Source organism: Stomoxys calcitrans, chromosome 2 (genome assembly GCF_963082655.1).
Source record: "Stomoxys calcitrans chromosome 2, idStoCalc2.1, whole genome shotgun sequence".
Taxonomy (NCBI): domain Eukaryota; kingdom Metazoa; phylum Arthropoda; class Insecta; order Diptera; family Muscidae; genus Stomoxys; species Stomoxys calcitrans.
Genome location: NC_081553.1, coordinates 158,543,101 through 158,559,295, shown reverse-complemented (window position 1 = coordinate 158,559,295; position 16,195 = coordinate 158,543,101). Strand labels below are relative to the sequence as shown.

The 16,195-nt window shown below is 42.6% G+C and overlaps 1 protein-coding gene across 1 annotated transcript in view; it reads left to right on the top strand.

Annotated features, from left to right (window-relative positions):
- The first annotated feature begins 254 nt into the window (after positions 1–254).
- The window catches only part of LOC106084239 (catenin alpha), a 29,499-nt gene continuing 13,558 nt past the window's right edge, over positions 255–16,195 (top strand). Inside the window, exons 1-7 of the mRNA XM_013247800.2 lie at positions 255–669; positions 8,875–9,251; positions 9,330–9,647; positions 9,707–9,910; positions 10,889–11,573; positions 11,635–11,786; positions 13,548–13,620. Coding sequence (XP_013103254.1) covers positions 516–669; positions 8,875–9,251; positions 9,330–9,647; positions 9,707–9,910; positions 10,889–11,573; positions 11,635–11,786; positions 13,548–13,620 — 1,963 coding nt within the window. The 5' untranslated portion in view covers positions 255–515. The remainder of the gene's footprint in view (positions 670–8,874; positions 9,252–9,329; positions 9,648–9,706; positions 9,911–10,888; positions 11,574–11,634; positions 11,787–13,547; positions 13,621–16,195) is intronic.

Here is a 16,195-nt window from a genome sequence, read left to right as displayed (position 1 = left end):
TTTAAAATCTGTTATCTAAAAAAAAATAATCAGCGGAAAATATTGCGAAAATCGAATATAGCACCAGCCTAATATCGGAACAGGGTTGAATGTGTTGTGACAATTGTTCGGGCGAAAAGACGAACTCAGTACTAGCCTTAAACCAATACTTTTTTTGACAACCGTTGATGCCTACCTGAACTTTTTAAGTATGTTCTTTGTCACCAGCACCAAGTACTATTCGTACCTTGTAATTATTGTTGGCACCTAGTTACTTAGGACTTTTACATCGCTATTGTGTATTCTTTGAATTAGCGATTGAAACAAATCTTTGTCAGAAAAGACATAATAAATTGCAGGAAACTTTGTTCGGAGAGATTATCTCGAATATCAATTCGACAGTGAAAACCAATTTTTGGCTGGTTTTACAAATTCCACTGGAAACAACCCTTCAATAAGTGTTTAAATTTATCACCATTATTTATCTGAATTAGGCGTCAGCCAACCTTTCATATCTTATAACAAAGATTCTTGTAATGGGCACTCTGTCAGACTTTGGCCAAATAGCAATGAAATGGGATCCAAAAAATCTCGAAATACGCACGATGTCGGTTGAGAAAACACTGGAGCCGCTTGTTTTACAAGTTACCACTCTGGTCAACACAAAAGGACCTAGTAAAAAAAAGAAAGGTATGTTATTACCCCCATGAGTATGTATGTACATATTTAAACAAAGAAAAAGTTAATTGTTTGGTGCAGTTGCCAGACCTTTTACCTCAAAAATAATTGAGTTTAAAATTCCCTGGCGATTATTTTGCTTTCGTAAGCATTGAATGAAAGTTATAAAAACATTTTTGCATCACAGTATCAAAGCACATCACATCACACAGGTACTATGTTCGTTTTCGCTGTTGAAATCCCGTGTTTTTCCCTATTACTTTTTTTAAACATTGCAAAAATCTCAATGATAAAAAAACCATTTTATTAAAATTATACCGCAAGCAATGAGAGAATGCCCTACTGAATAAAATCAGCAATATTTTGCTTTAAAATCTATTATCTATAAAAAGTAATCGCCGAAGAATACCGCAAAAAACGAATATAGTTCCAGCCTTAATGTCGTCCTCGAAATATGATAGCGTCGGACAAATAAAGGTTTCTAAAAATTTTGCATGTATATATGTATGTATATTACTGATGTAGGTCATTAGTGATTGCAAATGGGCCAAATCGTTTCCAATATAAAGTTATCCTACGATTTGACTTCATGAGTTTCCTAGAAGCATTGCATTATGACAGACTTCATTAACCCATAGGGGTCAATAAAAATATATTGTAGAATTGTGCTCTACTTTCCCTGCTTGATTCTGTTTAGTATCCAGATCCAAGCACTCTGCAACTAAGATTGGGTGCGTCCAGAGGGATCTGGGTCCGAGGTGAGTGGGTCTGGCTAGGCGGTTATTAGAGGACTTGTGTCTTGTGGTGGCAGGTCACAATCGGGACACACATCCTGCACGTTGGCATCAATCCTTGCTCTTTAGGAGGTGAGGAGGCATCCACCGGATCGTAATTGAGCCAGAACCACTATGTTTGCCGGGGGAGGACAATTTCTTTTAGGTGCAATGGGAGGCGGTCGTTCTCCAAGGACCACATTCACCCGGTAGATATTCACCGCATCTGCTGTCGTGTCTGCATGAATGTTGTCTAGACCCGATTGATATGCCGCTTGATCTAGAGGTTCTCTAGATAATGTAGATCCACCTTAAGGATACTGGGCGGTGGATACCTATCCACAAGATGAAGATTTGGAAGAAGGTATTGCTTAGACAGCACGTAGTTATGTCTTCGCACGTGAGAATTGATGAGACAGGCCGTCGCATTGTGACATATCTGAATATTATTCCACTGCATGTCACAGAGCTGACCAGACCACACTGGCGCTGCATAACTTACCACTGAACGGCCAATTGCTTTGTACGGGTTGGTTTGAACAAGGTTTCTTTGTTAGCACGCAAAGTGCTGCCGGCATGTGACTTGAGGACCTTGTTTATTCAGATTTATTGCAGCGAAATAAGAGGAAAGTTCGTTGAGTTAGACGTTCAATCCATCGCAGATGTCATCAATGGGGGGGCCTGATGACATGATCGTGCAATCGTCCTTATATGATACGATCTCTATGCCGTCTGTAGGGGGTGGAATGGAGGATATGTAGAGGTTAAACACCGCTGGAGATATCACCCCGCCTTGAGGAATTTCCTGTTTCACTCTACGGTGCTTCGACTTCTTATCCCTAAGTTCCACAAATGACTGACGACCACACAGATAAATCGCGACCCAGCGTTTCAGTCCTGGCTGGAGGGACTTATTGGCGATGTCCTCAAATAGTTTGGCGTGGCTTACCATGCTTTCCGTCACATCACACGGCCTGGGCGGGTTGAAGCCACGGCAAATGTGTGCGGTGATGGCATGCAAGCAGTTTATGTGCCATGAAGTCTTCGAAATCCATGCTGCAGCTCGGCGAATGGAAATTCTTCAAGGAGGCTCGGGAGGAGTAGTTCCTCAAGCGTTGCCGTTGTAGCCACATTTTCATGTTGGGGTGGTGATCCTCGTCAAGCTCTTGTAGGTGAGCACTCTCGTTCCGGTCCAAAGGACCGATCGCGGCAGGATCATTGTAGCCATTGGTTATTTAAAGGCGCCAATAACCCGCCTTGTCATATCGAGCATCATAGACACTCGGTATTTGTGCAAGAGTTGGTGCCGCCCGGTCTCTCACTGAGACTCTTCACTCGATACAGCTGATTGTCCGCGACTGCCGTTGCAGCAGCTCCATAAGGATCATTCCACTATCCGATTCTTTTTTGAACCGTTGAGTGAAGCGGACGTGTTGTTATTTCACTCCGCAAGAGTTTTCCTGTAACTCGTAATATGTCATTATGTTTGGAAGAAAAATTTAAGTCACTCAAGGATGGCTGCGATAGCTGTATCCATTAGGCGGTTGATTATCAGCCTCTGTTTCCAGTGGAGCGGCAGATCTAGAGCTTGCGAGTAGGCTTAGAATGGACTCAAAAGACCCAACAGCTGCGGTGAAGGTATCAGGCCGTAGCAAGTTGTCTGCTACTGAAACCTCCACAGCTTGCCTGATCATCGTTAGAATAGTTTCAGCCTTGGAGAAAATTCTGCAGAAGTGTCCTTCGGCTAAACAGAAGAAAGGCGGATTTGGCACAAAATCCGCACATCTATCCCATCAAGACCAGAAAAGGAAGTGGAAACTGCGGAGAATTTTGACAAAATAGTCGTGCGGATTACAAAGGTCCTGAATGCCTCGCTTGTGTCAGCATGTCCTAGTGCCAAGAAAAAGGGGAAACAGCGACTGCCATGGTAGTCTAAGAAAGGACTGAAGAAAACTCTTCAACAGAGCAAAAGCCACAAGAGCACCCCACGATTGGGACATCTATGAGGCTGAACTAAGAAAATAAAAGGGCGAACTGAGAAAGGCTCAAAACAAATCCTGGGTAGTTTCTGCATCTCCGTGGAGGATACATCTGAGGCCTCTAGACTAAGGAAGATTCTGTCTTGAGACCTATTACGGTGGGGTATATTCAGAAGTCAGAGAATGTATGGTGAGGAAACACTAGAACTAATCGTTGATACACATTTCCCGGCAAATTCTGCAACGGACAACGAGGCGCCAGAAGAGGTTGTCACTGGTATGTATTCGTCGGATGTTATTAGGGAAATTGTGTCTGAGCCGAAAATCCTTTGGCCGATATTCAGTTTAAACTCCTTTAAGTCCCGAGGCTCTGATGATGTATCACATGTTAAATTACAAGCTGTGTCTGATAGACTAGTTCCCTGGCTTAGGGAGATATACTCTACGTGTATCAGAATATCATAAAACCATGTGGGATAGAGGGACACGAAGGTCATTTGGTCATACCACACGAAGAAGAAAGATTTTCGTCCTATTAGTCTGCCATCGTTTATGCTGAAGACTCTTAATAGGTTGATTGAAACATATTTTAGGGCAAATATCCCTAGAGATCACCTGTCGCGGCAGCAGCATGCATATAGTAAAGGCAAATCCACTGAAACAGCCCTTCACGACCTAGTCGGCTACATAGAGGGTTTCTCGCTGTAAAGGAATATATAATGGTAGCATTTATTGACATTGAAGGTGCTTTCAATAATGTAAAACCGGCGTCAATCATGAAGGAGTTGGAGTTTTAGGCATCAACTCTACCGTAAGAAAGTTTATTATTAATTTACTTACTAAAAGATGCACTATGGCAGGGATCTGTGGATCTAAAAAGATGGGTCAGCAGACGAACACCTCAAGAAGATGCACTGTCTCCTCTACTTTGGAATATAGCCGTTAACAATATTTTATTGTCTCTGGAAGAAAAAGTTGTAAAAGTAGTCGCGTATGATGATGAAGTGGCAATTGCGGTTAGAGGAAGTTTCCCAGCACTCTAAGAGATATACTTCAGGAAGCTCTACGTGCTACAGCAAAGGGGGCTACCGAAAGTGGTCTAGTTATAAATCCGTGCAATACAGAAGTAGTTCTTTTCAGCAGGAGATACAAGTTGCCTACAGTGGAACCTGTCTCCTTGGGAGAAGGGAGTATTCCTTTTACAGAAAGCGCAAAATACCTGTGTGTTTGGCTGAAATTTAACTTCAAATCCAACATTTTGGAAAGGGAATGAAGGACAACTCTTGGCATATACACCTGCAAGAGACAATCCCATGGCACCCGGTTGTACGCACCGGATTGACCCGATGGAATCTTCATCGGCAAGGGCTGCCGCCTCAGTGTACGTGTTCGTCTTTTTTCGTCATGGGAGAGGCACATCCCGGAGTGCCTTCTCCGTATGCTTCTGGTCCGTGCCGGGATTGAAAAGAACCCCGGACCCTGGTTCTGTTCCGTTTGCCAGAACCGCCTTCATCATCGGTCAGTGTCGGTGAGGTGTAACCGGTGCTTGGAGTGGGTACATTTCCGTTCTTGCTCTGGCCTAACTTCGCTACGGGAGTATAGTCATACTGGCTATGTCGCTAGGTGCTGTGCGAACATAGCCAGCAGTGGGTCACAAGCGTCGCCGTCGACGCCTTCGGCGTCCTCGTCATCGGACTATGTGACCCCCCCGACCTCTCCCGTACGGCAATTTATGCAACGACAGCACCCTAGCCCTACTATTGACAGGCCAGTGCCGGGAAGTGTATCGTTCTTGCAGTTAAACTGCAATGGACTGCGAGGCAAGATTGATGAGATTGTAGATTTTAAGAGTCGGAAGAGCATATCGGTCGCAGCGATCCAGGAGACAAAGCTGACTAACACCTGCAGCTTGCACAGTTGTCACGGCCACAATGTGCTACGTAAGGATCGCTCAAGGAATGGAAGTGGGGGATTGGCCTTCGTTATACACCATTCCGTGCAGTATAGACCTATCTCGTCTGCGCTTGACGCTAGTGACCCATACATGGAAATTATGGGGGTAGCAGTCAGGTCTGGTACTGCCGAGATAGAGATATAAAACGTGTATATACCGCCGGTTGGTAGCTGTGTCCCGATTAATGGCCAGGCCTACAGCCCCGACATAAGTGGGTTGCTATCTGGCCATAGTCGTCTGGTTCTGGGGGATTTTAATGCACATCACTCGTCATGGCATTCTCCCCTAGGTAACGACCAGCGTGGCATAGCTTTGGCAGAGCAGATAGATAGCTCCACGTTTTGCACGGTGAATGAGGATGACCCCACTAGGATTACGAGGAGGTGCAGCAGCTCGCCAGACATCTCAATCGCATCCCCTGATCTCCTGAGTGACGTATCCTGGCAAGCCGTCATCTCTTTGGGGTCAGAACACCTCCCCATAATCCTCACCATCGACCGACCACCCGACTTCATAACCTCTGAGCGCCGGACGTTCATCAATTACAAAAAGGCCAATTGGACTGGCTTCAGAGAGTATACCAATCGCCGCTTCAATGAACTGCCACCCCCCTGTGATGTGCTTGTGGCCGAGAGGAAATTCCGAGACATCATCAACGCAGCAGCCGCTCGCTTTATACCAGCCGGTCGAATACCGCAAGTGCGACCCAATTTCCCGGCGCAAGCAGTGGTACTCGTATTCGTGCTTTGGACCCCGCTAACCCCAGAATCAGCGAGCTGAATCTGGAAATAAACAGGGTAGTCAACGAACATTAGCGGAATTTGTGGGTGGAACACTTGGAGCAATGTAACTTAGGCACCGGTGCAGGCAAACTGTGGGCCACTGTTAAGTCTCTCTCGAACCCCGGTAGACGGGACGAGATAACCGTGACTGATCCGAAGAGATACGCCAGGTTGTTCAACCGTCAATTTATTGTGCATCCCGAGAGAGACAGGGCAAGGAGGAGAGCCATTCGCCGTATTCGTGGTCTCCGAGCCGATGAACAGCCATCACAATTTACCGTGGGCGAAGTTACGAATGTCATCCGTAGCGCCAAATCTTCCAAGGCGTTGGGCCCCGACGGAATCTCTACATTGATGCTGAAGAATCTGGATTTATCTGGAGTTGAGTACCTTACCACTGTCCTTAACCTGTCATTGAACACTCTTATAGTTCCCGATGTCTGGAAAATGGGCAGAGTGATCCCGCTACTAAAGCCTGGTAAAGACCCGAGTTTGGGGGAGTCGTACAGACCGATCTCCCTTCTCTCACCAGTGGCTAAGACGCTTGAGGCATTACTCCTCCCGAGCCTCGTAGGAAAATTTCCATTCGCCGAGCATCAACACGGATTTCGGAGACTGCACAGCACAACAACAGCTTTGCATGCCGTCACCACACACATTTGCCGTGGCTTCAATCAACCCAGGCCATGTGATAGGACGGTCCTCGTGGCACTGGACCTATCAAAGGCATTCGACACCGTCAGCCATGCCAAATTATTTGAGGACATCGCCAACACGTCCCTCCAGCCAGGCCTGAAACGTTGGGTCGCGAATTATCTGTGTGGCCGCCAGTCATTTGTGGAATTTAGGGATAAGAAGTCAAAACACCGTAGAGTGAAACAGGGAGTTCCCCAAGGTGGGGCGATATTTCCGGCTCTGTTTAACCTCTACCTATCCTCCATCCCACCTCCTCCAGACGGCATAGAGATCGTATCATATGCGGACGATTGTACGATCATGGCATCAGGCCCCCACCCATTGATGACATCTGCGATAGGTTGAACGTCTACCTCAACGAGCTTGCCTCATATTTCGCTGCAAGAAATCTGAAGATATCCGCCACCAAATCTTCAGCCACACTGTTCACTACAAATACGCGTGAGGTGAATTCTGAGCTGACTGTGATGGTCGATGGAGAAATGATTCCGACCATCAAGTGTCCCAAAATACTTGGCGTCACATTTGACAGCTCCTACACTTTCTCCCCACATGCCACAGCAATCTGCAATAAAGTCAAAAGTAGAAACAAGGTCCTCAAGTCACTCGCTGGCAGCACTTGGGGTGCAGACAAAGAAACCTTGTTGACCACGTACAAAGCAATTGGCCGGTCTGTGGTAAGTTATGCAGCGCCAGTGTGGCCACGTCAACTTTGTGACACGCAGTGGAATAATATTCAGATCTGTCAGAATGCCGCCCTCCGAACTGCGACGGGCTGTCTCCTTAGTTCTCATGTGGACCACCTCCATCAGGAGACAAAGATCCTACCAGTGCGAAGACATAACTACATGCTGTCTAAGCAATACCTTTTGGGCTGTTATCGCAGAAATCATCCAAATCATCATCTTGTGGATAGATACCCACCGCCCAGAAGCCTTAAGGTAGATCTACACGATCTAGAGCGTGAGGTCCAGCGCTACAAGAGAGAACCTCTAGATCAAGCGGGTCTGAACAACATTCATGCAGACACGGTAGCAGACGCGTTAATTGGCTACCGGGTGAATGCAGTCCTTGGAGAACGACCGCCACCCATTGCACGCGAAGAAATCGACCTCCCCCGGCAAACCAGAGTGGTTCTGGCTCAATTACGTTCCGGCAGATGCAGCCGCCTCAATTCCCAAAGAGCTAGGATTGATGCCGACGTGCAAGATGTATGTCCCGATTGTTACCAGGGACCGCACGATACACGTCACCTGTTTAACGGCCCGGCCAGACCCACTCGACTCAGACCCAGATCCCTGTGGACACACCCCATCTTAGTCGCGGAGGTCCTAGGTCTTGACACTCAACAGATTCAAGCAGACGAAAGATAGTACACAATAAACTGCTACAACAACAACACCTGCAAGAGAGCCATTGGCAAAAGTTTGGGGTTTAGACCGCGTGTCATGCATTGGGTATATACTGCAGTTGTCAGACCTATAATGCTATATGGTGTTGTGGCCTAGTGGACGGCGCTTCAAAAGTCCACCTACTGTTTAATACTTAACCGGATCCAAAGGATGGCTTGTTCCTGCATCACAATCGCACTGTGGACGACACCATCTGATGCAATGAATTTAATGCTACATTTTATGCCTCTGGACATTGTGGTTAGACAAAATGCAGCGACTACTGCCGTGAGGTTAAGGGAGCTTTCTAATAGGTCATGTGGTCACAATATCCGATGTTCCATCAGTGTGGATTACACCCTAGCTGAGCCGCTTTTTGATAAAAAGTACTGTACCAATATTCGATACCCTGTTTCACTCTACGGTGCATCGACTTCTTATCCCAAAATTTAAATGTATAGCAAATTTTTTTTTAAATGTATAGCAAATTTGTACTTGAATTAATTAAAACTAGTCGTATGTTACCAAAAGCTGTACACACTACTATTATACCATTAGCATTCACATACTCCAATTAAAAAGATTGTAAATGATATGAAATACATACACCTCTTAAAAATTTTAACACTTTATTGTTTACAGGTAAATCCAAACGAGCAAGTGCACTTGTTGCTGCTGTTGAGAAAGCCACGGAAAATTTTATTCAGAAAGGCGAACAAATTGCTTACGAAAATCCCGATATAACTCAAGAAATGTTGGCCGCAGTTGACGAGGTGCGAAAATCTGGTGATGCAATGAGCATTGCTGCTCGAGAATTTTCCGAAGATCCATGTAGCTCTCTTAAGCGTGGAAATATGGTACGCGCAGCTCGAAATCTACTTTCAGCTGTTACGCGCCTACTTATTTTGGCTGATATGGTTGATGTTCACTTGCTGCTAAAATCATTGCATGTAGTGGAAGATGATTTGAATCGTTTAAAAAATGCTTCTAGCCAGGATGAGCTCATGAGCAACATGAGAGTAAGAAATCTCAAAATACTTTTTTTTTTTTTTTTTTTTTTTTTAATTATGTTTTAACCAAATGTAATACTTTCACAGCAATTCGGGAGAAATGCAAATGAATTGATTAAGCAGGCTGCGAAAAGGCAGCAGGAACTTAAAGATCCTCAACTGCGTGATGATCTCGCCGCAGCCCGTGCTATGCTAAAGAAACATTCGACAATGCTTTTGACAGCATCTAAAGTTTATGTACGCCATCCTGAGCTGGATTTAGCAAAAGTGAACCGGGATTTCATATTAAAGCAAGTGTGCGACGCAGTTAACACTATCAGTGATGTGGCCCAAGGCAAATCTTGCCAGCCAACGGACATATACAGCGGAGCAGGAGAACTAGCTGCAGCTCTTGACGATTTCGATGTAAATACATGCCAAATAGTGTCTTTAATAATCACTTCTGAATAATAAATGCTTTTCAGGAGGGCGTTATTATGGATCCATTGACGTATAGCGAAAAGCGTTCTCGACAGTTGTTGGAAGAACGTCTTGAGAGCATAATAAGCGCTGCAGCTCTCATGGCCGATGCGGATTGTACACGTGATGAACGACGTGAGCGCATTGTTGCGGAATGCAATGCTGTTAGACAAGCTTTGCAGGATTTATTATCCGAATATATGTCCAATGTGAGTTCTGTTTTTCATATTAAATTTGCAAAATTTTTAAATACAATGGTGTAAAAAATATCAGGGACAACAGTTGCTAAGAAAAAATATGGAACAAAAAGAGTAGGAAAACATGTTTATTTCTGTAAAAGGCTGAACCTGATTATTTGTAGACCTATTGAAATTTTAATGGTGAGCTTAAATTTCTTATAAAATCTCATTTAATTCACTCATACTGGTGATATCTTCGGCGAATTCACTTGGAAAAATTAACAGGGACATTTATCAAAACATTAAGAATTGTCTTTTATTTGTAACTCAAAATCTAAGAAAAACTTATGAATTGTCTTTTATTTGTAACTCAAAATCTAAGAAAAACAAATGGTTAATACTTATTAAAATCTTTTATTGCAATATTCGGTTCGTAAATTAAAGCATTACGACCTTAAAATTTTTCGCGGAGTTCAAACAACTAAGGAAGAGTGAAGTGATTAAAAAATTACAAAAGGAAAGCGTATTTTACATCTTTCACTTAACTTAGCCACAATAAAAAAAAACCAAAATATTGCCATTAGCTTTTTACAGACCCAAAAATCGAAGTTCAATTTCCTACGCAACAAAACAAGAAGAAAGGCTTAATTCGAATCACCTTATACTCCCATATGTACCGCTTTAAAACAATAGTGGGTTTCAAAGGGATATGAGCTCTTGAGACATTCGTTGCTTATATTGACTTCTGTAAACATTTTAGAATCCCGACATTATACGGAGCATAAAAACAAATAAATCCAACATTTTATACAAAAAATATTTACTGTGTAACTACGTCCTCGGTCATGCCATCGGACCAATCCGGTACGTACGACCGGCTGCCATGGGATTGACCTCGTCGGTCGTGTATTATATGAGTTATGGATTTGTGTAATGTACAATTTCATTTATATTAAATTTTTCTAAAGTTTTTGTAAAAATTCTAATGAAATATTTTGTTTCATGTAGATGGGACAAAAGGACAATAGCCCTGGTCTCGACAGGGCTATAGATCAAATGTGTAAAAAGACAAGAGATCTTCGTCGGCAATTGCGGAAGGCAGTAGTCGATCATGTTTCAGATTCCTTTTTGGAAACAACGACACCACTTATTGATTTGATCGAAGCCGCAAAAACGGGAAACGAGAAAAGCGTTCGAGAAAAATCCGAAATTTTCACAAAACACGCAGAGAAACTCGTAGAAGTTGCAAATCTAGTTTGCAGCATGTCTAATAATGAAGATGGAGTCAAAATGGTTCGATATGCGGCAGCGCAGATAGAGAGTTTATGCCCACAAGTCATAAATGCTGCATCAATATTAACTGTCCGACCAAATTCCAAAGTTGCACAAGAAAATATGACTGCTTATCGTCAAGCTTGGGAAGTTCAAGTTCGAATTCTTACAGAGGCAGTTGATGATATAACTACAATTGACGACTTCCTGGCTGTATCTGAGAATCATATTCTCGAAGATGTCAATAAATGTGTTATGGCTTTGCAAGTTGGGGATGCGGAAGACTTGCGCATCACGTCTAGTGCTATTCAGGGAAGATCTGCACGAGTATGTAATGTTGTAGAAGCTGAAATGGATAATTATGAACCATGCATTTACACAAAACGCGTTCTTGAAGCTGTAAAGGTATTACGAGATCAAGGTAATATTAAAAAAAAACTCTTAGGATACACAAAAATGTACCGATTTGTTGTATATTCCAGTTATGTCGAAATTTGATCAACGCGTTGATGCAGCCGTTGAAGCTTTGTTGACCAAATCGAATAAAGACGTCGATGAAAATGATTTTATTGATGCATCCCGTTTAGTATATGATGGCGTGAGAGAAATTCGACGTGCAGTATTAATGAACAGAGTAAGTCTATATATGTGTGAGTATGAATTTACAGTAGCGTGTTGTTAACATTTTATTAATTTATTGTGCCGATACTTGTAAATATATAACGCGTGAGACTTCGTTGCAATGTAAGTGAGCCCTTACTGTTAGGAAATAGGACTCGACGAAAAGTTACTCTTTTCCCAATGCTGGGTTAGGTAAACCCATAGGGAACCACTTTTGTGCATTAACAAAGAAAAAGTCACAAACCTAACATTTCGATGTATAAAAAGGTTTTTTTTTTGAACGGTAAACGAATCTCCTACTATTTATCTGGTATGTTTCAATCATTCCAATTAATTTGATGTTATGGAAGCACGATAAAAGTGACAAAAAGTAATCGGAAAAAATGTCATCAGAGGTAAAGGGCTAAAGCGCGAGCGCTGGCAACATCAATCACCAGCCGCTTCACTTGTAGATCTAGGTTTCATTGGGTTTGCCACATTGCGCTACAAGGCGGTAGATCGGTAGCCACAGCTCTCTGACACCTTAGGTCCATCGTGTACTCCCTAAACAACAAGAAGAATATGAGGAATACAGAAAGGATTATACAATAGTGCAATGCAAGATTTTAAAATGAAAGGGGAAGGATAATCACATGACAAAAACGGGAGAAACCAGTCGGAACGAAGAGGAAACCTCATCGGTGAGAGTGTTCTCCAGTCAGCCATTTCAGAACCACGTGTTTGAAGAGTTTCTACGCATGAAAAGAGGTGTTCATACATTATCCTGTGCCTTTTCCCCTAGTTACAAACCCTGCAGAAATCGGCCTCTGCCTGTGCGAATTAAAATGACATTCCAATGGTCAGTCAGGACTTTTTTCACTAGACCTAGATCGTGCTCAGGTCGTCTAGATCTTCTGTCCCGGTTCCGTCTTCTCCAATCTGGACTCATCGGTGCATGCAGAATATCTATGACAAGGCGGTATATCTCGAGCCTATAGCTTCCTCTTAAGGAAATCGACGTTAAATTGAGGAACTCCAGATTGCCAATTCCCTTAGCTAAAGGGAAATCTTCGATGCCGCACACTAATATGCATGTGCAAAGGCGTTCAGCATGGCGTTCAGCTCATGTCTGAAGGCGCTATTCCTTACGGTCGAGATTAGCCCCAGATGAAGCCTGCAATAATAGGAAGAAAGCGGCCAACCACCATGTGGACGACTTCATTCACGTAGACAACAACATCCATCCTTACTCCTCAAAATAGCTTAGAATGTCATTGCCCCTGTTCCTTAGCGGAATGTTCATGGGCAAAATTTGCAATTTGCATTTTTGCCATTGATAGCTATAAGCCTAAAGGAGGTGATAACCCCTCTTCTTTTAGTGATCTTCCGATCACAATCTTGGATATCGAGCCGTCCATAATCCTGTTCTTCGGCATCGTATCAATTCAATTAACCAGAAGAGGACGAAATCAAGTATGGACTTAATAAAAGCCCGCATGTTCAAGAAGTCCATTTCATCTACCTCAGCGTTGTCTTGGGCTGAATAATCGCATAAAATCGCTCGAAATCTTTCATTTTTGGGTTATTTCTGACAAAACGATCGGTATTCATACAAAATAAACGAAAAGTTTACACATTAAAGTGCAACATTTATTCTTTCAACAAATATGCATATTAAGTCAAAGAATTTGTAAAAGGCTAGGTCCGGATGTTATCATTAATGTTTGATGTTACAACTTAAATTTGTAAAAATATATTCATATACAATTTTCAATATTTTCTATTTTGTCATTAGAGCTCCGAAGATTTGGACACTGATACTGAATTTGAACCAGTTGAAGATATGACTTTGGAGACTAGAAGTCGATGTAAGTAGTTTTTTTCCAATATAAACATATATTAGTTGACTAAGAATTTTTTGTTCAGTTTTAATAACGAAATTATATAAATATTTAATTAGGACATTCTAATTATTATGACAAAAACCAAACACTTTCACATAATTAGTGTAAAAATAATCACTCTATTCCGGTTGTCGAAGGCTTTATTGAATTCAAATTTTTACAAAATGATATTATGGTTGTTGAAAACGATTTTTGGTCATCACTTTAATCGAATTGTATTGTACCAGAGAACTGCATAAAACTCAAAATTTGACACTCAATAGCCACTTTAAAAACACACCCTTATATGACAACAGAGTGAAAGTTGCCCGAAAGTTTAAGTAGTGGTACAGTGTATGTGTTTTTCTATTGGTCGTTGGACATCGTGTGTTGTTTGCGAATCGTTAATATCCGATACGCAAACAACACCATGTCATAAGGTGATATCGTGTTAACTTTGAAAATATTTGAGAAAAACAAAACCCAAAGATGGCGCCAAAAGAATATTAGAAAAAACTGGTGAAGGCATCATAAAAACCTTTATCCCTATTTTGTAATTAAGGATTTTATGGTGCTGCAAATCGCTCTTGCAGGCCATCGTAGCGCAGATGGCGACATATGTAAGGTACTTTGCCATGTAAAATATTTTCTCCAAAGAGGTATCGCACTGCGTCATGCCGTTCGGAATCGGCTATAAAGAAGAGGCCCCTTAGCATTGAGCTTAAACTTCGGAATCGGACAGCACTCATTGATATGTGATAAGTTTGCCCCTGTTCCTTATAGGAAAGTTCTTGGGCAAATTTGCGTTTTTTTTTTTTTGCAAATAGCTGTTAAAAACAATTTTATACAGATTGTTGTTGTACTTACGATACTATATTATGTGTACTGTACTTACGATATGGAATGTGTGCGTGTCTTTGTTGTTGTTGTTATAGCAGTTTTTGTGTTCTATCTTTCGTCTGCTGGATGCTGTTGAGTGTCCAGATCTAGTAACTCTGCGGTCTGAGTCTGAGTTGTGTGGGTCTGGCTGGGCAGTGAAACAGGTGACGTGTATCGTGTGGTCGCTGGTTACAATCGAAACATACATCTTGCACATCAATCCTTGCTCTGTAGCAGTTGAAGCGGCTGCTGCATACGCCGGAACGTAATTGAGCCAGAACTACGCTGGTTTGCCGGGGAAGGTCAATTTCTTCAGGTGCAATGGGAGGCGGTCGTTTTTCAAGGACTACATTCTCCCGGTAGCTTTTTATCGCATCTTCTGCCGTGTCTGTATGAATGTTGTCTAGACCCGCTTGATATGTCGCTTGATCTAGAGGTTCTCTCTTGTAGCGCTAAACCTCACGCTCTAGATCATTTAGATCTACCTTAAAGGTTTTTGGGCGGTGGATACCTATCTACAAGAAGATGATTTGGATGGTCCCTGCGATAATAGCCCAAAGGGTATTGCTTAGACAGCATATCTTCGCACTGGTAGGATCTTTGTCTCCTAATGGAGGTGGTCCACATGAGAACTGAGGAGACAGCCCGTCGCAGTTCTAAGGGCGGCATTCTGACAGATCTGAAAATTATTCCACTGCGTGTCACAGAGCTGACGAGACCACACTGGCGCTGCATAACTTACCACAGACCGGCCAATTGCTTTGTACGTGGTCAACAAGGTTTCTTTGTCTGCACCCCAAGTGCTGCCGGCAAGTGATAAATTGCTGTGGCATGTGGGGAGAATATGCAAGAGAAGTCAAATGTGACGCAAAGTTTTTTGGGACACTTAATGGTCGCAATCATTTCTCCGTCTACTATCACATTCAGCTCATAAAAAGTAAGCCAGCTAAAACACATGCTTCTAAGATAATATAATGAGCTTTGTCCGTTCGCTTTGTTAATCGTTCCACCCTTGTGTTTTACGATTTAGTTGTCGGACATCGTGAGTTGTTTGCGAGCAAGCACTACTCAGCCGATGGTCTTATGCTGGCAAACCAACTATGGTAGCTTAAGGATCTATAACACGTGTGTCTTATGACATGTCAAATTTAGAACATGTGGAGTTGTACATGTCGTGTGATACAAATTAAACTAACATGAAAATCACTTTTCAAAATAGCACGTGTAATTTAATTTTTTTTAATTTTTGTTTAGAGCGTGCTCTATTCGTTTTGATGAAAACATAAAGAAAACAGTTTTTTTTTGTCAGTCGAAGGAGAGCAAATCAACATTAAATTGTTTTCACAAATTTATGATTTGACTACAATTCTCATAATTTTAACAATTTGTACGCATACAAAATCAGATTTGCTCATAGTTCACTGTCAGTCCAAGCGGCTATTGTTGTACACACTGAAGCCGACCCAATCGGCCTTCTTCTGATTGATAAACGTCCGGCCCTCAGATGTTATGAATTCGGGTGGTCGGTCGATGGTGAGAATTATAGGGAGGTGATTTGATCCCAAAGAAATGACGGCTTGCCAGGATAAGTCACTCAGGAGATCAGGGGATGCAATGAAAATATCTGGCGGGCTGCTGCACCTCCTCGTAATCCTAGCGGGGCATCCTCATTCACCGTGCA